General features: G+C 47.9%; 1 protein-coding gene across 2 annotated transcripts in view; it reads left to right on the forward strand.

Moving 5' to 3' along the window:
- LOC139265176 (fructose-1,6-bisphosphatase isozyme 2-like) overlaps positions 1-19,832 on the forward strand; it is a 144,007-nt gene extending 124,175 nt beyond the window's left edge. The window contains exons 6-7 of one of the 2 annotated variants that reach the window (XM_070882112.1): positions 12,506-12,625; positions 19,372-19,828. In XM_070882112.1, the coding sequence (XP_070738213.1) occupies positions 12,506-12,625; positions 19,372-19,566 (315 nt within the window). In that variant the 3' untranslated portion in view covers positions 19,567-19,828. Of the gene's footprint in view, positions 1-12,505; positions 12,626-19,371 lie in introns of both variants that reach the window. The other variant, XM_070882103.1, reaches the window with a different exon arrangement.
- Positions 19,833-24,039: the final 4,207 nt, after the last annotated feature.

Consider the following 24,039-nt stretch of genomic DNA (forward strand, 5'->3'; position numbering starts at 1 on the left):
CCCCTCTGCCGCCGTTGATGTTGAGGCTGGCTATGGTTATCTTCATGACTAGAGCATAGTGCAACCTCTACCTAACCTATTGTGGGGGGGGAATGGAGTCGTTTGTTGACCTCCACTCCTTCAGCAGCCCAGCGAGGAACTTTTTGAGCCGGCGCAGCTCAAGGCCTTGAGCCTTTGATAAGGGCCCGCCCGTGGCCATGGTTTTAGCGGCGGCGCGGACGGACGCGACGAGCAGCCCCGGCTCGGACCATCTTTCCAGGGCCAGACGGGCTTGGTCGCGGCGACCCCGGCACTGGACCAAAAAGTCCCGGAGTTCCTCTGCGGGAATGAGGAGGGTCTCAGTGGCGGCCGCGAGCAGATCCACCGCCTCACTGGCGATGGACTCGAGATCTTCACCCGCGTCCTCCACCGAGTCCCCGTCCCCCTCCGGGAGGTCGCCGCTAGCAGCCGGCCCGTCGGCCGCACGAGGTACGGCAAACGGCCCGGCCGCTCCATCCGGCCCTGGCTCTGCCCCGATCCCACCCCCAGGATCGTCGGCAGAGGAGTCCCCACTGGGCTCTTTTAAAATTGGTGCTGGGTCGGGAAGCGACAGCGGAAGGGGTTCCTCCTCCGCCCCAGGAGCCGGGGAACACGGAGAGACCTGGTTTAGAAAATTCTCCAGATCCACCAAGTCCCTCAGCTCCAAAGTAGGGGGCGAGGGTTGTTGTTCTTCCCCCTCCCCGCCGCCACCCCCCGGCCCAGCGTGTGGATGTATGTTAAAATTTTCAGTTTCTGCCGAGTCGAGCAAATCCCGGGGGAAGTTGGGTATTGGCTGGGCGGGCTCAGGTTCGGCCTTTTCGTCCCCGCCCACCTCAGTCCCCGGGATGCTCGACCCGGCGGCTACGCATTCTTCCGCCGGCCCCACGCCCCCCACGACAGGCAGATCTTTCACGCCCTCCCCAGGAGGCAGCGGCTGGGCAGCCTCGACTGCCTCACCCTCCCCGGGGAAAGACTCCTCGCGCCTGCAGCGCAATTTGGGGGCGCTGGTGGGGGACGCGGGACACGCGGCGGGCACCGCCTCCTCCGCGGAGGGATGTTGTTCCCCCTCCGCCTCATTGGGGCGGTGCCTCTTTTTGTTCCTGGGGGTGCGCGAAGGCAGGGAGACCTCCATGTCTGCCGAGGCCTCCCGCTCCGCCCCCCCCCTTTTCCTTTTCTTGCCTGCGCCCGGGCCCCTCTGCGGTATTGGTCAAGGGCTCAGGCACGGGCTCAGGGCACCCCGCGCTCGCCGGTGACGGGGTTGGGCTGAGCGCGGTGGTCATATTTTCTGGCGCACTGAGGGGATCCGCCTCTGGATGTTTTGCCTTCTTCCGCGCCTTCTTTCCGGTCGGACGCAATCCCTCCCCCCCGCCAGAGGCCGTGAAAGCATCGGCCCCCGGCGATGCTCGCGCACCTACGGCTCCTGGCACGCGGACGCATCTAGGGGGAGGGGTGGCGGCGGCGCCAGCCTTGGCCGCCTTCGGTGGTTTGGCGGCCTTGGAGGCGGGGCAGTTCTTGCGAACGTGCCCCACCTCCCTGCAGGCATGGCACCGCACGCCGTCCGACGTCCAAAAGACGCGGTAGGCAGTCCCCTCGTGCACCACATTAAAATAACCCTCCGTCGTCTCCTCCCGCGCTAGCCGGACAAAGAGCTGGCGGCGGAAGGAGAACACGTGGTGCAGGCTGTTCTCCCGGAGTCCAAGCGGTATGGAGTTGATCCCCGACCTTACCTCCCCCAGTTGGTGTAGGTGAGGGAGGAGGAGCTCAGCGGGAACAAAGGGCGGGACGTTCGATATGATGACCCTCTGCGCGGTGGCCTCGAGAGGGTCCACCGGCAGGAACGTCCCGCCCACCGTGAGCCCCTTTTCGAGGGCCAGGGACACCGCCCGCTCCGACCCCAGGAAGAACACGGCCTTCCCAGACATCTTGGAGGCTGCGACAATGGCCGAGGGGCCGACTACCCCAGCCATCGCCCGCACGCACTCCTCGATGGTCATTGTGGGGTGAGTGTAGCTCTTGACCCCGTGTTTTTTAGTAATAAGTCGAAAGGGTGGAAGGGCAGCAGGTGGCGCAGGAGGTGCCGTGGAAGCGGTTGCCACCTGCGCATATGTTTTTGCTGGCCCTGCCACCGGCGTGGATGGGGTCGCCATCACGGGGTCCCTTTAAGGGCTACACCCACCCCAAAGTCACAGGCCTTAATGGTCTTGATTGGCCTCGTTTGATTTGACTGAGCAGAGGAGCTCTTAACGAGGCACACCTCTCCCCTAGTTGGCAATTGGGGAGGGGCCTTGCTCCCTCTGCTCAGTTGTCTTAATTGTTTTATCTTTTTTTTAAATTAGGAGGAAGGGGTCTCAGAGAGAGAGGGGAGAAACAGAGAGTAACAGAGAAAGAGAGAGGGGGGTGGGAAGGGGGGGGGAACTGCGAGGGCAGGTCTCCCCTCGCAGCTGTGGGTGGGTGCACTCCCCAGATGGCAAAACACAAAAACACAGTCTTTGGATTGGTCTTCAGGTGGGGGGAGAAGACGTCTTCACCTGGGGCAGCTAGAGCCACCAGGCACACACTCCTAACGATGTTCAGTGGGTGATTAAAGAAATCTTCAGCCTGGTAGCTCCAGCTATCCCAGGCTAGGCAATTGGGGGGGGGGGGGGGTTCAGTTGTGTGTGGGGCCTAGTTGTAAGCAAGGCCCCCACACACACTTCCACACACACACACCCCCCGCGATGTTCCGGCCCTCAGTGGTCTTCTTTCCTCCCCCCACCGATTCAACAAAGTCTTTTTGGAAATGCACCCACACCCACCTGTAGAAATAGTAGAGTCTCCCTCCTTCCACACTGGATGTTGTTTTGGTCTTTCCCCCTCTCTCCAACTCTTTGTAGAAATGTTAAAAGTTGGTAAGTTTTCTCTCTTCCTCCTCTTCCTCTGGGTGAAAGTTGGTGGTGAAGCCCCTTCCTTCCTTCTCTTCCTGGGCTGTTCTCAGGGCTCTCCAGGCAGGAGCAAAAGTTGATAGCTGCTCCTGCACACTCTCAACTTTGCCATCCTCGCCTGCCGTCCGGACACGCCATGGCGTACCATCTTGCCGTCCGGAGGAGGCGGGGGTCCCCGATGGAGGGCACTCTACACAGGGGTCCTCCCACTATTCGTCAGGGACTTGGCCTGGAGGGTGGTGCACGGAGCAGTGCTGTGCAACAAATTTTTAAGCCGGTTCACGGACTCCCAGGCCGCCTGCAATTTCTGCGGTCTGGAGGAGTCCGTGTTCCATGTTTTTATTGAGTGCACAAGGTTGCAGCCCCTGTTCCATTATTTGAAGGGGCTGCTCCTGAAATTCTGGCTGTACTTCAGTCCCACTCTCCTGATCTTTGGGCACCCTGTGCGGAGGGGAGCGGGTAGGTCCGAAGGCCTCCTCGTAGGACTGCTCCTGGGCACGGCCAAGGGTGCCATCAGCCGGTCCAGGCAGCGGGCGGTCGAGGGGGCCGTTCAACCTGACTGCCTGCCTCTCTTCCGCTCTTACATCCGGTCCAGGGTGTCCTTGGAGATGGAGCACGCGGTGTCCACCGGTACGCTCGCGGCCTTCCGCGAGAGGTGGGCATCGGAGGGACTGGAGTGCATCATCACGCCCGGCAACCAAATTTTAATTTGATTTTACGTTTTAAAGTTTAATTTGTTTTAATTGCCGGTGTTTTTAGTGTCCCCTTCCCTTTTATAGGGGGCACTGGGGAGAAATTGTGATTTTAGTGCCCCAAAACAAAACCAAAAAAAGGAAAAAAAAAACCAAAAAAAAAACCAAAAAAAGGAAAAAAAAAAGGGCCTTGTAAATGTCTGGTGTGTCACCCAGGTCGGGTGGCACGGTTTAATGTGTTTTGTTTTGCAGATAAACTCCAAAAAGAGTTTCATGCACAAGGACCCCCAGGTCCCTCTGCACTGCAGCATGTTGTAATTTCTCCCCATTCAAATAATATTCCCTTTTACTGTTTTTCCCAAGGTGGATGACCTCACATTTTCCGACATTGTATTCCATCTGCCAAATCTTAGCCCATTCGCTTAACCTATCTAAATCTCTTTGCAGCCTCTCTGTGTTCTCTACACAACCCGCTTTCCCACTAATCTTTGTGTCATCTGCAAATTTTGTTACACTACACTCTGTCCCCTCTTCCAGGTCATCTATGTATATTTCCTATGTATATGCTAGATGAGATGCTGCAATTGCCCTCAATATCCATGACTAGCTAGGGAAAGAGTTGGCAAGGGTTTCCATTACTATTTGCCATGCAGTGACCACTGTAGGAAAGTATATCTGTGGAAATTAGGTTTGGACAGAATTGGACTCAAGTGTGACACCCCCCATGATTGAATAACTTGTCAACACTCAAGGCAAATTTCCTTGCTCTTTACAGTGCATTAGCAGTGCTGCAACAGCATAGGAATGATTTTTAGTGAGGAAATTCGGGTTTAAATGACTTGTTCCGCTTGTGAACCAGAAGGAAGATGAGGAGAATTTCTTTTACGCAGTGAGTTGTTAGGATTTGGAATGCACTGCCTAAAAGGCTGGTAGAAGCAGATTCAATAGTAACGTTCAAAGGAAATTGGATAAATACTTGGCGCTCAATTTTCCCCAGCGAGTTGCGCTGTTTTTTTTGGAGCAGGTTGCTCTTTTTGGCCTAAGTTGATAAACCAGAGTTTCCCCAATCAATTTGCACCAGCGTAACTCAGTTAGTTACGATTTTTTTAGGTCATTATTTTTTCAGCCATAGGGGGCGTAACCAGCCACCCGCGCCAATTCTGGTAATTTATGGAAGTTTGACCAGCTGAGAGTTACTCCAGTTCTGCTTAGGCCAGCGTATGTGGCCCCTCCAGAAAACCCTTGCAGAGAATTAAATAAATTGGCGCAAGCAAGCAGGTGCCCGGGCACACACTAAAAGAATTAAAAAACACATAGCAGCAACTTACCTCCAACCCCGCCCAAAGTAAGTTGCTGTTATGTGTTTTTCAATTCTTTTAATGTGTTGGGAGCTGGCTGTATGCTTCACTTTGCAGCCTCAGTTCGCATTGTGTCCCTGGTTACCATGGCAGCTCAATCTTTTTGGTGCAGATCAAGACTCCACCCCCAAAACTAAAGGACAGGTTAGGCCATGCCAAAATGAAGAAATCCAACAGGAAATTTAGAAAATTTTTTTTGGTGTACTTGGGCCCCCAAACTCTTCAAGTATGCCAAAAAAAAAGCTTTGGGGAAAATTGAGCTCTTGAAAAGGAAGAATCTGCAGTGCTATGGGGAAAGAGTAGGGGAGTGGGACTAATTCATAGAGCCAGCATTGGCACGATGAGCCAAATGTCCTCCTTCTACGCTGCATGATTCTATAAATCACTTCCCTACAAATTGGCAGCCGTATTTCCTACATTACAACAGTGACTACACGTCAAAAAGTACTTCATTGGCTGTAAAGCACTTTGGGATGTCCTGAGATTGTGAAAAGCACTATATAAATACAAGTTTTTATTTTTCTCAAGCCTCCCACCCCCACGGTCAGAGCAACTCGGGGTCATGTGTGACTTTGCCCCGGGGCATTATTATGAAGGAGGAGGATGAGTAGCACCGGTTCAGGGATGGACTGGCCAAATGGGAAATCACAAGGTTTCCTGAGTACGCCCATGAATGGTTCCATAGTGCTGTATTATCGTCGGCCCACTTTTCCATGAAAATCCCAAAGAATCCCATGCCCTTTTGGGGGAGCCAGTCAACATTTGCACAGGTTGGACAGAAGGACATCAGAGAGCATGCCAGAAGATTGAAGCCCACCAGATCTGAAAAAATGTACAGGCAGCATTGATCCTATATGGACGTCTCTAAGGAGCTCTGAATCAGAAGTGTTCACTTCTCAAAAGCTACAATAGAGCATCTCTATGACCTGCTGCACGAAGATCACAGGCGACTTTCATCTGCCCGCTCTGTTCGCTCAGTGGCTCATCATCATCATCATAGGCAGTCCCTCGAAATTGAGGAAGACTTACTTCCACTTTAAAAGTGAGTTCTCAGGTGGCTGTACAGTCCAATGCAAGAATTACAGTCTCTGTCACAGGTGGGGAAGACATTGGTTGAAGGAAAGGTTGGGTGCTGTATATAGTTTGCCGCACGCTCCTTCCACTGTCTGCGCTTGATTTCTGCATGCTCTCGGCGACGAGACTCGAGGTGCTCAGCACCCTCCTGGATGCTCTTCCTCCATTTTGGGTGGTCTTGGGCCAGGGATTCCCAGGTGCCAGTGGGGATGATGCACTTTATCAAGGAGGCTTTGAGCGTTTCCTTGAAACGTTTCCTCTGCCCACCTGGGGCTCGCTTGCCGTGTAGGAGTTCCGAGTAGAGCGCTTGCTTAGGGGGTCTCGTGTCGGGCATGCGGATGATGTGGCCCACCCAATGGAGCTGGTCGAGCGTGGTCAGTGCTTCGATGCTGGGGATGTTGGCCTGAGCGAGAGAACACTGACATTCTGACACTGACACTGACAGTGGCTATGAAGTTGACCACTGACCTCTAATTTTATGACTCAGACTCTTTTCAGGCACCCTCCAGGGATCTATGCAAGATAAGCCAGGGAATAATAAGGTCATACATACATCAGGTCACTGACACTATACAACAGAGCAGACCACTTTATTACATTTGACTTCACAGCCACGCAGCAGAAATAAAGGGCCACAATGTTCTATAAGGTTGCTGCTTTCCTCAAGTTACAGGGTGTCATCAACGGCATCCACGTCACATTGAAGGTGGCCAGAGCACCCCCTCACCTCGAAGGGGTCAGATACTTCAGGTTGAGGAACCCCCCCCCCCAGCCTAGGGTCTTGCTTGTGGTGGTCATTGCATGCCAATTTGTCCTGCAGGAAAGTAGAGTGACTGAGGGTAAGGCTAGCGGTTGAGGAGTGTGTGATAAGTGGTATTGAAGAGGTGAACTAAGAGATTATGGGGGTGTGAGGATATTAAAGTGGAAGAAGGGTTTTTAGGGTTGTGCATGTAACTAATTGTTGTGAGGGGAGCTGGGTAGCCAAAGTGCAAGATGATGAGTTCGAGCCCCCCTTAACCAAAAAGCACTATGAAGAGTTAGTTGAGTTAACGTTGCTTTAAATGGGTGAAGAGTGTACTGGGTGCCCAAGGTGAACATGGAAGAAAGTATGTTACGTTGCCTGCCCTGCTGAGGATGTGGAATTTTTTGTAGCACAGCTCTGCAGTCTTGGGAGTGAGGGAGCTGGGAGTCAGTGTCAGTGCTGGCTCCCTTCATGTGGCGTGAGTGATAATTCTGGGTGACTTAGTGGCACCCACACCCAGGATTCTGTTTGTCCCTCCTTCAAAGTCTTCCACGAGGAGCTGGAGGTCTAAAAGAGTTAAGTTGTGCATTCTTCTTTGGTTGTTTGCCACGCCATGATGCCCTCTGGGCACAGATGACACATGAAGATTCATAATTCTGTCTAAGTGTAATAAAAATATTGGTAAGACATGCAGTGAAGTAACTTGAGAGAGAAATGCCAGACCCAAGCACTATTTCTATCTTACTGGCTTGATCCTTGAGTTCTACTGAAGAGCACACACTGAACATTGAATTTAAGAGGCTGCACAGAAGTTCCTGCTGGTTCAGTTACTTACACCGATTTTACACCAGTCTTACCTAATACCTGAGCCACATACCAGGAAACTTCGATGTATCTCCTTCCATACACACAGGCGGATGCTACACTTTTTTTTAAAGTCCAATGTAAATCACATTGAGGAAATTTCAGGCCTCACTGTTTAAGCTCATACATTAAGAATGGTCATTTGGATGAGGTACCTGTTATATATATGGACTTGTATTTACTCTGTACAGCCATCAGAGGGCTCATCACCTGGAGTCCCAAAGGATTCCATCATCCCTTGGGAGCACAGGTATTTAAGGAGGCTTCACAGGTTGGAGAGGCACTCTGGAGACATGCAATAAAAGACTAAGGTCACACTTTACATTCAGTCTGACTCTTTCACCATACATAACAACTGGCGACGAGATACAGATAGCGAACCCAAAGATGCAGAGGACAGTGGGCATCCTGGAGAAATTCTCGGAGGGAAATGATTGGGAAACTTTTGTGGAGCGACTCGACCAATACTTCATGGCCAACAAGCTAGATGGGGAAGAGAGCACTGCCAAACAAAGGGCGATCCTCCTCACCGTCTGTGGGGCACCAATGAATGGCCTCATGAAGAATCTGCTCACTCCAGCGAAACCCAAGGAGAAATCGTACAATGATTTGTGCATACTGATCCGAGAGCATCTGAACCCGAAGGAAAGCATTCGGATGGTGAGGTACTGGTTCTACACCTACAAAAGGTCTGAAGGTCAGGAAGTGGCGAATTATGTCGTCGAGCTAAGACGCCTTGCAGGACATTGCGAATTTGAAGGACATTTGGAGAACATGCTCAGAGACTTTTTCATACTTGGCGTTGGCCACGAAACCATATTTTGCAAACTTTTGACTGTAGAGACCCCAACCTTGAGTAAGACCATAGCGATAGCCCAGGCGTTCATTGCCACCAGTGACAATACTAAGCAAATCTCTCAGCACACAAGTGCTGCTACAAGTACTGTGAACAAAGTGATGCTGCTTTCGAATCGTAACGGACAGGGCAGGTCACACATACCTGCAGCTACACGTCCGCAGATGTCTCAAAGTCCACCATCAAGGGTGATGAATGCAAGGCGCTGTGGGGGTGATCATCGTTTCCATTCATGCCGATTCAAAGGGTACGTTTTCAAGGGCTGTGGAACAATGGGACACCTCCAACGAGTGTGCAGGCAAGCTGCAAAGTCTGTTAAACCTGCAAACCACCATGTTGCAGAGGAGGACAGATCCACGGAGGGTCACGATGAACCAGAGCCTCAGACTGAGGAGGCAGAGGTACATGGGGTGCACACATTCACCACGAATTGTCCCCCGATAAAGCTGAATGCTGAACTAAACGGACTCCCGGTGTCAATGGAGCTGGACACGGGCACAAGCCAGTCCATCATGGGCAAAAAGACTTTCGAAAGGTTGTGGTGCAACAAGGCCTCAAGGCCAGTCTTAACTTCAGTTTGCACCAAAACTAAGAGCTTACACTAAAGAACTGATCGGCAGTGCTACCGTAAAGGTCTCCTACGATGGAGCGGTGCACAAGCTACCATTCTGGGTGGTACCGGGCGATGGTCCCACGCTTCTCGGCAGGAGCTGGCTGGGAAAGATACGCTGGAACTGGGACAACGTCCGAGCGCTATTGCCCGCTGATGACACTTCGTGTGCCCAGGTCTTAAACAAATTTCCTTCGCTGTTCGAACCAGGCATCGGGAAATTTCAAGGAGCAAAAGTGCAGATCCACCTAATTCCGGGGGCGCGACCCATCCATCACAAGGCGAGAGCAGTACCGTACATGATGAGAAAAAGGGTAGAGATCGAGCTAGACCGGCTGCAAAGAGAGGGCATCATTTCACCGATCGAGTTCAGCGAGTGGGCCAGTCCAATTGTCCCAGTCCTCAAGGGAGATGGCACCGTCAGAATCTGTGGCGATTACAACTATCAGTCGTTTCTCACTGCAGGACCAATAGCCAATACCAAAGGCCGACAACCTCTTTGCAACGCTGACGGGAGGAGAGATGTTCATGAAGCTGGATCTGACTTCAGCTTACATGACACAGGAACTGGAGGAATCATCGAAGGCCCTCACCTGCATCAACACGCACAAAGGTCTTTTTGTTTATAACAGATGCCCATTTGGAATCCAATCAGCGGCGGCGATATTCCAGAGAAACTTGATAAGTTTACTGAAGTCAGTCCCGCACACCGTGGTCTTCCAGGATGACATCTTGGTCACAGGCCGAACACAGTCGAGCACCTGCAGAACCTGGAGGAGGTTCTTAGTCGACTCAACCGCGTGGGGCTCAGGTTAAAACGCTCGAAGTGCGTTTTCCTGGCGCCTGAAGTGTAGGTGCTGGCAAGGAGGATTGCGGCAGACGGCATCAGGCCCACCAACGCGAAGACGGAGGCAATCGAGAACACACCGAGGCCACAGAACGTGACGGAGCTGCGGTCGTTTATGGGACTCTTGAACTACTTTGGTGACTTCTTACTGGATCTCAGCACACTGCTAGAACCACTGCATGTCTTGCTACGAAAAGGAGGCAAATGGGTTTGGGGCAAAAGCCAAGAAAATGCCTTTGTAAAAGCAAGGAAATTGTCATGCTCAAACAAATTGCTTGTGTTGTATGATCCATGTAAGCATATGGTGCGAGCATGTGATGCGTCGTCATATGGCGTCGGGTGTGTATTGCAACAAGCTAATGATTTCGGGAAACTGCAAACGGTTGCTTATGCATCCAGGAGTCTGTCTAAGGCTGGGAGAGCCTACAGCATGATTGAAAAAGAAGCGTTAGCATGTGTCTATGGGGTAAAGAAAATGCATCAATACCTGTTTGGACTAAAATTCGAATCGGAAACTGACCATAAGCCACTGTTTTCCGCGAGTAAAGGGATAAATACCAACGCATCGGCCCAATCCAGAGATGGGCACTCACGTTGTCTGCATACAACTACGCCATCCGCCACAGGCCAGGCACAGAAAACTGCGCCGATGCTCTCAGTAGGCTGCCATTGCCCACCACAAGGGTGGAAATGGCGCAGCTCGCAGACCTAGCCATGGTTATGGAAGCATTTGAGAGTGAGCAATCACCCGTCACTGCCCGGCAGATCAAAACCTGGACAAGCCAGGACCCCTTATTATCTCTAGTCAAAAGCTGTGTGCTTCACGGGAGCTGGTCCAGTGTCCCAGTGGAAATGCAGGAAGAGATAAAACCGTTCCAGCGGTGCAAAGATGAAATGTCTATACAGTCAGACTGTCTTCTGTCGAGTAGTGGTCCCCAAGAAGGGCAGAGACACCTTCATCAATGACCTCCACAGTACCCACCCAGGCATCGTAATGATGAAAGCGATAGCCAGATCCCACGTGTGGTGGCCCGGTATCAATGCGGACTTAGAGTCCTGCGTTCACAGATGTAATACATGCTCGCAGTTAAGCAATGTACCCAGGGTGGCGCCGCTGAGGTTATGATTTTGGCCCTCCAAACCATGGTCTAGGGTACACGTTGACTATGCAGGCCCGTTCTTGGGTAAAATGTTCCTTGTGGTTGTAGACGCGTAATCCAAGTAGATTGAATGTGAGATAATGTCGGCTAGCACGTCCGCTGCCACCACTGGAAGCCCTGTGGACCATGTTTGCCACACACGGCCTACCCGATGTCCTGGTGAGCGACAACTGGCCATGTTTTACCAGTGCTGAGTTCAAAGAATTCATGACCCGTAACGGGATCTAACATGTCACATCTGCTCCATTTAAACCAGCGTCCAATGGTCAGGCAGAGAGAGCAGTGCAAGGCTTGAAGAAGGTAACTGAAGGCTCACTGCAGACTCACCTATCCCGAGTCCTGCTTAGCTACCGCACGAGACCCCACTCACTCACTGGGATCCCATCTGCTGAACTGCTCATGAAAAGAGCACTTAAGACAAGGCTCTCATTAGTTCACCCTGATCTACATGAACAGGTAGAGAGCAGGCGGCTTCAACAAAGTGCATACCATGATAGCGCAAATGTGTCACGCGAGATTAAAATCAATGATCCTGTATTTGTATTAAATTATGGACAAGGTCCCAAGTGGCTTCCCAGCACTGAGATGGCAAAAGAAGGGATCAGGGTGTTTCGGGTCAAACTTTCAAATGGACTCATTCACCAGAAACACTTGGACCAAATCAAACTCAGATTCATGGACTATCCTGAGCAACCCACCTTGGACCCTACCTTTTTTGATCCCCCAACATACACACCAGTGGCAACCGGCACCACGGTTAACCACAAAGCAGAACCCATCATTCACAGCAGCCCTGCAGGGCCCAACACACCAAGCAGCCCAGCAAGGCCAGCTGCACAGCAGCCCAGCGAGGGCCCAACAAATGATTCAACAACACGAGCTTTCACACCGAGACAATCAACCAGGGCAAGAAGGGCCCCAGATCGACTCACATTGTAAATAGTTACACTATTGACTTTGGGGGGGAGTGTTGCTGTATATGTGGACTTGTATTTACTCTGTACAGCCACCAGAGGGCTCATCCCCTGGAGTCCCAAGGGATCCCATCATCCCTTGGGAGCACAGGTATTTAAGGAGGCTTCACAGGTTGGAGAGGCACTCTGGAGACCTGCAATAAAAGACTAAGGTCACACTTTACTTTGAGCTCAGTGTTCAGTCTGACTCTTTCTCCATACACAACAGTACCAGAGAGAGTTCAGCACCTATGAAACTGTACCCTGGAAAGTTACTGCCTTCATGTGAAAATTAGGAGAGAAAGCTATATATTTACAGGATGGATACTCAATTAAGTGAAATTAACAGTGCATTGCACTGTTTTTCAGAATAGCTGCATTCACTTACATTATCTCTGTCCTCTGTGCAGGATGGCACTGCTCCCTACAGTGCAAGATATGTAGGCTCTATGGTGGCAGATGTTCACCGTACGTTGAAGTATGGAGGAATCTTCATGTATCCTGCCAACACGAAAAGTCCAAAAGGAAAGGTAGGTTTTCACCTGTTTTAATTGCACACTCTCAGGTCTGTACCTGATTTAGATGTAAACACTAGGGGGCCGAAATTTCCCCCTTTATAAAGGGGTGGTAAGGCCATTCTGACCGGGGCCAGACGACCCCTCCGCAATTGCCCCATTTCCGCCGCGCCGCGACTTTCCGCCCCGCCCGGCGCTCCAACCCCTTGTCCGCCACACCCCAACCCCTTACTGCCCAGTGGCGACCCCTTTTCTGCCCCATGTGGGAAATTGCCCCGTGGAAAAACGGCCACTGCCGGTCGGTGCCCCCGACGGCTTGGCGAGGCGGGAAGCTGCCAGTGGCTGGGTGGTGCAGCCGCCCCGCCACATTTCCTTTTAATTGCCGGCAGACTCTGAAGTTGGCCAACAATAGTGGCTGCAGGCTCGGCCCGGCTGCCAACAGGCAGCCTGGCACTCCCGATGACCCAGTGGGCGCCGCGGAGACCTCACTCAACCACGCGGAGTCCCACCCCTTTAACTGAAGGGTAAGGACGTTACTACCCGTCAGCACTGCGCTGATGTGCTCAGCGCAATGCTAAATGACACCACCTGCCTTCTGCCCTGCTCCCGCCTCTCTTCCGTCCCACTCCCGCCTCCTACAGCGCCCAAGATCACCGGGAGGCTTCCGAGAAAACAAAGTCACCAATATCTCTCTATTCTCTGCCCCATCTGTACAGGTGCTAAATTTTCATCTAATTCAAATTATCCGCCCCAAAAGGGACAGGGGCCAATTTTCAGCACTAGCACTGCTATTGCAGCACAAGTAACAACAACAACTTGTATTTATATAGCGCCTTTAACGTAGTGAAACATCCCAAGGTGCTTCACAGGAGTATTATGAGATAAATAATTTGACCCCGAGGCACTAAGGGGAAATCAGGTCATGTGACCAAAAGCTTAGTCAAAGAGCTAGGTTTTAAGGAGCATTTTGAAGGGGGAAAGAGAGGTAGAGAGGCGGAGAGTCAAGGCAAGAAATTCCAGGGCTTATAGCCTAGGCAACAGAAGGCATGGCCACCAATGGCTGAGCAGTTATAATCATGGATGCTGAAGAGGGCAGAATTAGAGGTGCACAGACATCTTGGTAAGGTTGTGGGGCTGGAGGAGATTACCGAGATTGGGAGGGTGAAACATAAATCTGCTTCTTCATGCTTCACAGAATCATAGAAATTTACAGCATGGAAGGATGCTATTTCGGGCCATTGTGTCTGCACCGGCCAACAAACAGCTATCCAGCCTAATCCCACATTCAAGCACTTGGTCCGTAGCCCTGTAGGTTATGGCACTTCAAGTGCACATCCAAGTACTTTTAAGTGTGATGAGGGTTTCTGCCTCTACCATCCTTTCAGGCAGAGTTCCAGACCCTCACCACCCTCTGGGTGAAGAAATTTCTCCTCAAATCCCCTCTAACATAAGAACATAAGAAATAGGAGCAAGAGTAGGCCATTCGGCCCCTCGAGCCTGCTCCGCCATTCAATATCATGGCTGATCTGATCATGGACTCAGCTCCACTTCCCTGCCCGCTCCCCATAACCCTTTATTCCCTTATCACTCAAAGATCTGTCTATCGCCGCCTTAAATATATTCAATAACCCAGCCTGCACAGCTCTCTGGGACACAGAATTCCATAGATTTACAACCTTCTGAGAGAAGAAATTTTTCCTCATCTCAGTTTTAAATGGGCGGCCCCTTATTGAGACTATATCCTCTAGTTTTAATTTCCCCTATGAGTGGAAATATCCTCTCTGCATTCATCTTGTCGAGCCCCCTCATTATCTTATATGTTTCAATAAGATCACCTCTCATTCTTCTGAACTCCAATGTGTATAGGCCCAACCTACTCAACCTATCCTCATAAGTCAACCTCCTCATCTCAGAAATCAACCTAGTGAATCTTCTCTGAACAGCCTCCAATGCAAGTATATCCTTCCTTAAATACGGAGACCAAAACTGTACGCAGTACTCCAGGTGTGGCCTTACCAATATCCTGTACAGTTGTAGCAGGACTTCTCTGCTTTTATACTCTATCCCCCTTGCAATAAAGGCCAACATTCCATTTGCCTTCCTGATTACTTGCTGTACCTACATAATAACTTTTTGTGTTTCATGCACAAGGACCCCCAGGTTCCTCTGTACTGCAGCACTTTGCAATTTTTCTCCATTTAAATTATAATTTGCTTTTCTATTATTTCTGCCAAAGTGGATAACCTCACAATTTCCCACATTATACTCTATCTGCCAAATTTTTGCCCACTGACTTAGCCTGTCCATATCACTTTGCAGATTTTTTGTGTCCTCCTCACAAATTGCTTTCCCGCCCATCTTTATATTATCAGCAAACTTGGCTCCATTACACTTGGTCCCTTCATCCAAATCATTAATATAGATTGTAAATAGTTGAGGACCCAGCGCCGATCCCTGCGGCACCCCATTAGTCACTGTTTACCAACCGGAAAATGACCCATTTATCCCGACACTCTGTTTTCTGTTAGTAATCCAATTCTCTATCCATGCTAATATATTACCTCCAATCCCGTGAACTTTAATCTTGTGCAGTAACCTCTTTTGTGGCACCTTATCGAATATCTTCTGGAACTCCAAATACACAACATCCACTGGTTCTCCCTTATCCACCCTGTTCATTACATCCTCAAAGAACTCCAGCAAATTTGTCAAACAGGATTATCTTACATAAAACCATGCTGACTCTGCTTGATTGAATTATACTTTTACAAATGTCCCGTGACTGCTTCCTTAATAATGGACGCCAGTGATTTCCCAACGACAGATGTTAGGTGAACTGGTCTATAGTTTCCTGCTTTTTGTCTGCCTCCTTTTTTTAAATAGGGGAGTTACATTTGCAGTTTTCCAATTCTCTGGGACCGCTCCAGAATCCAGGGAATTTTGGTAGATTACAACCAATGCATCCACTATCTCTGTAGCCACTTCTTTTAAGACCCTAGGATGTAATCCATCAGTTCCAGGGGAGTTTAGTCCCATTATTTTACCGAGTACTACTTCATTAGTGATAGTGATTGTATTAAGTTCTTCCCTCCCTATCACCCCATTGATTATCCACTATTGGGATGTTTTTAGTGCATTCTACCGTGAAGATCAATACAAAATATTTGTTCAACGTCTCTGCTGTTTCCCTGTTCTCCATTATTAATTCCCCATTCTCATCCTCTAAGGGACCAACATTTACTTTAGCCACTCTTTTTCTTTTTATGTACCTGTAGAAACTCTTACTTTTTATATTTTGTGCTAGTTTACTTTCATAATCTATCTTCCCTCTCAATCATTTTTTTAGTCGTTCTTTGCTGGCTTTTAAAAATTTCCCAAACCTCTGGCCTCCCACTAGTCTTGGCCACATTGTATGCCCTTATTTTCAATTTGATACCAAACCTCCTACCAATTACTTTAAATCTATGCCTCCTGGTTGTTGATCCCTCGGCTAAGGAAAATAGGTCCTTCTTATCCACTCTATCTAGGTCCCTCATAATTTTATACACCTCAATAAGGTCTCTCCCCAGCCTCCTTTGTTCCAAAGAAAATAACCCCAGCCTATCTAATCTTTCCTCATAGCTACAATTCTCCAGTCCAGGCAACATCCTCGTAAATCTCCTTGTACGCGCTCTCTCGTGCAATCACATCTTTCCTGTAATGTGGTGACCAGAACTACATACAGTACTCTAGTTGTGGCCTAACTAGTGTTTTATACAGTTGACGCATAACCTTCCTGCTTTTGTATTCTATGCCTTGGCTAATAAAGACAAGTATTCCATATGCCTTCTTAACCACCTTATCTACCTGGCCTTCAGGGATCTGCGAACATGCACTCCTAGATCCCTTTGTTCCTCTACACTTTTCAGTGTCCTGCCATTTAGTCTGTATTTCCTCGCATTGTTAGCCCTCTCCAAATGCATTATCTCACACTTTTCCGGATTGAATTCCAATTGTCACTGTTCTGCCCACATGCCCCATTGATATCTTCCTGCAGTCTACAGCTTTCTTCTTCATTATCAATCACACAGCTGATTTTAGTATCATCTGCAAACTTCTTAATCATACCCCCTACATTCAAGTCTAAATCACTGATATATAATCCTAAAAAGTAAAGGACCTAGTACCGAGCTCTGCAAAACGCCATTGGAAACAGCCTTCCAGTCACAAATACATTCATCAACCATTACCCTTTGCTTCCTGCCTCTGAGCCAATTTTGGATCCAATTTTCCACTTTGCCTGGATCTCATGGGCTTTTATTTTTGTGACCAGTCTTCCATATGGGACCTTATCCAAAGCCTTGCTAAAATCCATATAGGTTACATCAAACACACTTCCCTCATCGACCCTCCTTGTTACCTACTCAAAAAATTAAATCAAGTTGGTCAGACATGACCTTCCCTTAACAAATCCATGCTGACTGTCCTTGATTAATCCGTGTCTTTCTAAATGAAGATTTACCCTGTCCCTCAGAATTTTTTCCCATAGTTTTCCCACCACTGAAGTTGGGCTGACTGGCCTGTAATTACTCAGCCTATCCCTTTCTCCCTTTTGAACAAAGGTACCATGTTTGCAGTCCTCCAGCACCACACCTGTAGCCAGAGCGGATTGGAAAATGATGGTCAGAGCCACTGCTATTTCCTCTTTTGCTTTTTTTAATAGCCTGGGATACATTCATCTGGGCCTGCGGATTTATCCACTTTCAAAGCAACTAAACCCCTTAATACTTCCTCTCTCACAATGTTTATTTCATCTAATATTTAACACTCCTCCTCTCTGATTGCAAAGTCTGCATCAACCCTCTCTTTTGTGAAAACAGATGCCAAATATTCAATAAGAATCACACCCATGTCTTCTGCCTCCGCACACAGTCTACCTTTATGGTCTCTAATAGGTCCTACTCTTTCTTTAGTTATCCTCTTGCTCTTAATGTATTTATAAAACAGCTTTGGGTTTTCCTTGATTTTACTTGCCAACATTTTTTCATGCTCTCTCTTTCCTCATTTCCTTTTTAATTGCACCCCTGCATTTTCTATACTCCTCTAGAGTTCCTACAGTACCGCGCCCTCGGTATCTGTCATAAGCCTCCCTTTTTTTCTTTATCTTACCCTGTATGTCCCTTGACATCCAGGCGGCCCTAGATTTATTAGTCCCACTCTTTTTATTTAAGGGAACATACTTGCTCTGAACCCTTAGGATTTCCCCCTTGAAGGCCTCCCACTGCTTGGACAGTGATTTACCTTCAAGTAGTTGTTTCCAGTCCACTATGGCTAAATCCCATCTCAGCTGAGCAAAATTGGCTTTTCCCCAATTGAGAACTTTTATTCCTGGTTTATACTTGTCCTTTTCCATAACACCCCTAAATCTAACTGAATTATGATCACTAGCACCAAAATGCTTTCCCACCGATACCCCTTCCACCTGTCCAGCTTCATTCTCTAAAACTAAGACCAGAACCGCCCCCTCCCTTGTTGGCCTTGCTACATGCTGGTTAAAAAAAGTTCTCCTGAATGCATTTTAGGAATTCCGCACTCTCTATACCTTTCACACTAATTCTATCCTAGTTAATATTAGGGTAGTTGAAATCCTCTACTATTACTGTCCTATAGTTTTTGCACTTCTCAGAAATTGCTTGTTTGTGTGGTAAAGGAGGACCACCCAGGCTTTATTAGCTCAGCTGATAAATGCACTGCGAGATGTTACTGAGGCCGAGGAATCAGGAAGATCAGTTTCAATTTCTGGTCTGTGTTGTGTTACTTGATCTTAGCCAGAGCATCATCATTCTCAAGCAAGCCATCAGAAACAGATGTCCCCTCCCTAACCAGGACACTGATGCCAATTATACTATCCCTATTGCTGCCAATCTGAGATCAGCCAACTCAGCAGACCATGAACCTGCAATCTATCCTTGCCACATCAGGCGGTGTATTTGCCCACTGAGCCAGCTAATGCTTTACTTATACTTTTGTTGTTATACTTCTCATGGCAGTAATTTAATACACCCCTTATTGCAGATGACAATGGTAGCCCTAACTTTGGTAGCAGGTCCACATTATAAACTAGTGCCGCTGCTTTCACCAACAATGGAGAATTATCTCTGGCAGCAGCGGTGCAGGAAATACTGCAGCAATTAGTTGTCAGTGGTCGCTGGTGTTATTACAGAACGACGGCCACTGATATTAGCTCTGACTTTGCAACAGCCCTGTAATATAAATAAGGTGGCCCCACAGTCAATGTGGAAGCCAAGAACAACTAGAGAAGAAGGTAGTTTTCCTGAAGCTTCTATGGAGGCAGCAGTACCAAAAAAAACACCTCAAGGTGGCACTTTGTGCTGCCGAAGACACGAACGTGAATCAATAATATTATCGTGCTACTGACAAAGGCAAGACTCCTGTTTTGTCGATTTTGTGTGCTGTGATATAAACCTAGATAGATTTTTGTTAGGTAAGGGTATCAAGGGATATGGAACAAAGGTGAATAAATGGAGTTAAGGTACAGATCAGCCTTAATCTAATTGAATGGTGGAGCAGGCTCGAGGGGCTGTTCATATGTTCCCATGTAGCATCTGTCATTTATCAGGAGTAACCTGTCCCCCTCTTACTATCTACAGGTGAACTTGAGTGATGCACCTCAGTTCACTGTTGGGTATCACAAATGATAGTCAGTATGCTGGTAAATCTTTTAAATCATTATTTTAAATGTATTGTTTTTTTTACCACAGCTTCGTCTTATGTATGAGTGCAACCCAATGGCCTTCATCATGGAACAGGCTGGTGGAAAAGCCACTACAGGAGCCCAGCCAATACTTGATGTGAAGCCAGAGTCTATTCATCAACGAGTTCCGCTCATTATGGGATCGCCTGATGATGTTGAGGAATTCCTATCCTTTGTAAAGAAACACCAAGCCAGTGCGTGAACTCTCAAACCCTCTTCGTGTTATACAACTTGCAAAACTGATCACAGGAAACAATATTAAGAGATAGGTGTATGGGATTTAAGGGAAGAGGACTGTGCTGGATACAAGAGTGTAAACTGTAAAACATTAAAAACCCGTTTAAAAAAAAAAGTCAGTGCGTATTACTAAATATTCATTTCATGTGTGACTAGATTCTGCATTTTGCTTTCTTAAATTTCTGTTTTCTGAAATTAGTTTTCTGGCTAAATCATATAAAAATGGAAAATGAGAATTATCAGATGTTTACTTTGAAAATTATTTCTATATCTGTGTATTTTAGTGAAATGAATCAAGAATTACATTAATATAGTTTTCACTGTAACAAATGTTTAATAGACTACCAGCACAATCCATTAAAACACAAATGTATAGTAAAATGCATGAAGAAATTGGCCCGTAGAATGTTTACATATTACATTAATAATAAAACAAATCATATCACAATATGCTACATTTAAAGTTAACTGATACAGCAGTTATATGCAGTTTTTCTGCATAATTGTGAGTTTTGCCAGGGGCCCCATATTTGGCTGGCTAACCATTCACAAGTAATCATCCTCATGACTACAATGGGGTCAAATCAGTAGAATGTTAATAACTGGCTACAAGATAATAAGATATATATGGATTTCAAGATCTTAGCTCATCAATCTGGTAAGACTAGTCTCCACATCGCAATACCCAAGCATCTTTTAAGGCACCTTTATGTCATTCATCATCATCATCATCATCATAGGTGGTCCCTTGTATCGAGGATGACTTGCTTCCACGCCAAAAAGGGATGAATTCACAGGTGTTTTAATGAAGGACCTAATGTTCCAGGTCCCGAACTACACGTTGAAGGGTGGAAGATGCCTGTGCGTGGATTTTTTTAACGTGTGGTGGCTGTTGCACACCAGACACCACACGGGCTTGACAGAGCTAGGCCTTGGTCCAGTGGCAAGGATTAACCAAGACGACTGGAGGCCAGCTCTGTTGCACACACCTAGTGCGCGCACATATTGCAGTGTGGGCTGGCCCGTGCTGCCCCTGGGCCCTTGCCTCTTCTGGCCCCCGAACTCACGCCCCTGCTGGGCTCCGATCACATTGCTCCACGATCACTCGACGCTCCTGTGCTCCAACCTCGCCGCTCCTGCTGTACCTACCCACACTCCAATCATACCCAACACTCGTTGGATTGTCCATCTTAGCAGAAGCAAGTAATTTGTTTTTGAAATGACATCAACATACTAATACAGACACCATGTTTCCAGCGGGGAGAACTTCAATTAAAGTGGTCATCAGATGGCCAGATACCAAAATCCCATAAAGTATAAAAATGAGATATTTATTATTTATCGCACTCATTACTACAGTTTAAGGCATTGGGAGGGCTTCTACTCTCTGTGCACGTGTTTATGTATGCAGGGGCTGCTTAAAACTTCCCACGGGTCACAGAATGAAACAGAATCTATCCTAGAAGGGTACAATCGTGTAGTGGCTATGGTATTGGATTAGTAATCCAGCAATCTAGACTAATAAGTTTGAATTCAAATCCCACATTTTGGTTTAAAACAAATCTGAAAATAAAAAGCATAAAGCAGACAGATTGTTGTTAGAACCCAGTCCCATGCCAACGTGGCAGCACACAGAAACTGAGGAGAAGCTATTTCAGTCCCTGTGGGAAGTGTTGTAGCAGCCCATCAGTGCCTGACCTGCGGAAGAAGGTACACCCAGCATACATCTCCGATGATGCATCAGAGAACGCCCGTGGGGAGAAGTCATTTCAGTGCCCGACCTGTGGGAAGACTTTTTATCAACTCATCCAATTTCCACAGGAACCATGGTTTTCATTCATTCAGTCTCTGGTGTACGCATCATTGGCAAGCCTGTCACTTCAGAGTACTGATGTGAGTCAGCCACTTTGTATAAATTACTAGTTAGGTCACAGCTTGAGTACTGTGTACAGTTCTGGTCACCACATTGCAGAAAAGATGCACTAGAGTGCATCCAAAGGGCAAAGCCTGGTTCTCCCACCATCAGCTGCACTTGTAAATACAAATGAGCCGTTTGTTGATAACAGCAGAGCCCTTCTTTTCTTGGATTTTATTAGCTGCACCCAGATTCACCAGCTAATCATGCAGAGCTGATTTAGTGCATCTGTCATCAGGATGCTAGCAACATCAAAGCTAACCAGGTAAAAACAAACAGTGTCCCATAATTACATCAGTACACTGTGCACACATGCAGGAATCAGACCTTCATATTTCCAGTGTTCTGAGAGTCTACAGCGAGCAGTGGCAGGTGAAATAAAATGAACAGGGGAAAGTGACTTATAGAGGTCAGTATAGCACTATGCTCTTGAAACCACACAGCAAAGTAAACGCAGCTTAAAATGACTACATACTTTTGGCCTTTGCAACCTAGTGGGGCGTCCAAATTTGCTTTGTCTCTTAGCAGTTTGAACCTGTGGCCTTTGTTCTACTTTGAGAGCACATCTTGAAACAGAGCTCTTGGGGAGGGGAGGAAGGAAGGATGGAAAGAAAGCAGGCCAGAAGGAAGGAAGGAATTTATATTTATATAGTTCCTTTCAAGACTTCAGAATGTCCCAAAGTGCCTCACAGCCAATGAATTACTCTGCAAGATCCCTTTCAAAGCTGAAGAGCCCAGGTGTCTCCAATCTTTTCTCATAATGTAATCCTCTAGCTCTCGGAGTCAGCCTTGTGTCGCATCTGTGAGCTCTCTCCAGGGCCTGAAATTTTCTTTTGTGTCTCACTGGACACAGTACAGGCTGAGCGTCCGAAATCCAGAGCTCTGAAATTCGGTATGTTCCGGAATCCAACACCGGGCCAATGCGGAATCTGGAAAATGCTCCGAAATCCAGACAACCTGCCTGCCGCGATCCGGGCCCAAGGAAATAGCAAAAAACAAACTCACAAAACACTCAAAAATCAAAAAACAAAACCTCCAACCCACCTCTTCTTGCAGGTCTTCACATCCACAGGCTCCACTGCTCCTGGGTTGACAACACAGGACCCCCCCCCCCCCCCCCCGGGCATCTTCTCTCGGCAAAAATTCCAAAACACGGCAACCACGGCACCCCCAGCCTTGCACGCCGGCGGTCCGCCTAAAACCACCAGAGTCTTCTCCGCAAACGGCTCTTCCCAAATGGCACAACAAAACAGCCGTCCGAAAACAGGACACGCACAGCGCAGTCATTTGGAATCGGCTCAGGCATTTGCAGATTTGGGACATTGGAAAGATGTTCCGAAATCCGGAAATACCAACATTCGGAACGGCCTCGGTCCTGAGGTTTCCGAACGCTCTACCTTTACTCATGGTGCATGCTGACTGAGGAAGTATAGTTTCAGCAGGACATATTCTGAATTACATTCCACTGATTTATAACATGGACTTGAAAAATTGGGGCTTTTTTGTTAGAATGCAGATTAGGGCGTGATATATGTGTTTAAAATTATGAAAGGATGGGACCCAGAATATAGATGCAGGCTGTTTCTAGTGGTTGAGGTGTGGTGTCTAGAGTGGGGGACTATAAATACTAGATTAAATATAAGAGATTTAGAACAGGGGAGCAAGAGAAACACGGACAGTGTGAGGATGTGGAATCAACTTCAAGGGTGAGTGGTTGAGGCAGAATCTATGTCAACATTCAAAATTGGATTGGATGAAGGAAAAGTGGATAAAGGCATTTGGGAATAGGGTGGGTAAATGTGATGAGGACTATTTATTGTGGGGAGTAAACATCGACACAAACTGGTTGTAACATTGATGTATAATGCAGCTATTTTCTCCAACCAGCATGCCATATTACACACAGAATTGCCCAAGGGGGTGCCACACTCACTTTTTTTGCAAAAATGTATCTAATAAATTAATCTGACGAATGCAAGATGATTATAGAATAGAATCATCGAAATTTACAGCATGGAAGGAGGCCATTTCGGCCCATCATGTCCATGCCGACTGACCAAGAGCTATCCAGCCTAATCCCACTTTCCAGCTCTTGGTCTGTGGCCCTGTAGATTACGGCACTTTAACTGCACATCCAAGTAACTTTTAAATGTGGCGAGGGTTTCTGCCTCTACAACTCTTTCAGGTAGTGAGTTCCAGGCCCCCACCACTCTTTGGGTGAAGAACTTTCCCCTCACATCTCCTCTAAACCTCCCTCCTATTGTTTTAAATCTATGTCCCCTGGTTGTTGACCCCTCTGCCAAGGGAAACAGGTCCTTCCTATCCACTCTATACAGGCCCCTCATAATTTTATGCACCTCAATCAGGTCTCCCCTTAGCCTCCTCTGTTCCAAAGAAAACAGACCCAACATCTCCAATCTTTCCTCATAGCCAAAATTCTCCAGTCCAGGCAACATTCTTGTAAATCTCCTCTGTACCCTCCCCAGTGCAATCACATCTTTCCTGTAATGTGGTGACCAGAGC

Source organism: Pristiophorus japonicus, chromosome 1 (genome assembly GCF_044704955.1).
Source record: "Pristiophorus japonicus isolate sPriJap1 chromosome 1, sPriJap1.hap1, whole genome shotgun sequence".
NCBI lineage: Eukaryota > Metazoa > Chordata > Chondrichthyes > Pristiophoridae > Pristiophorus > Pristiophorus japonicus.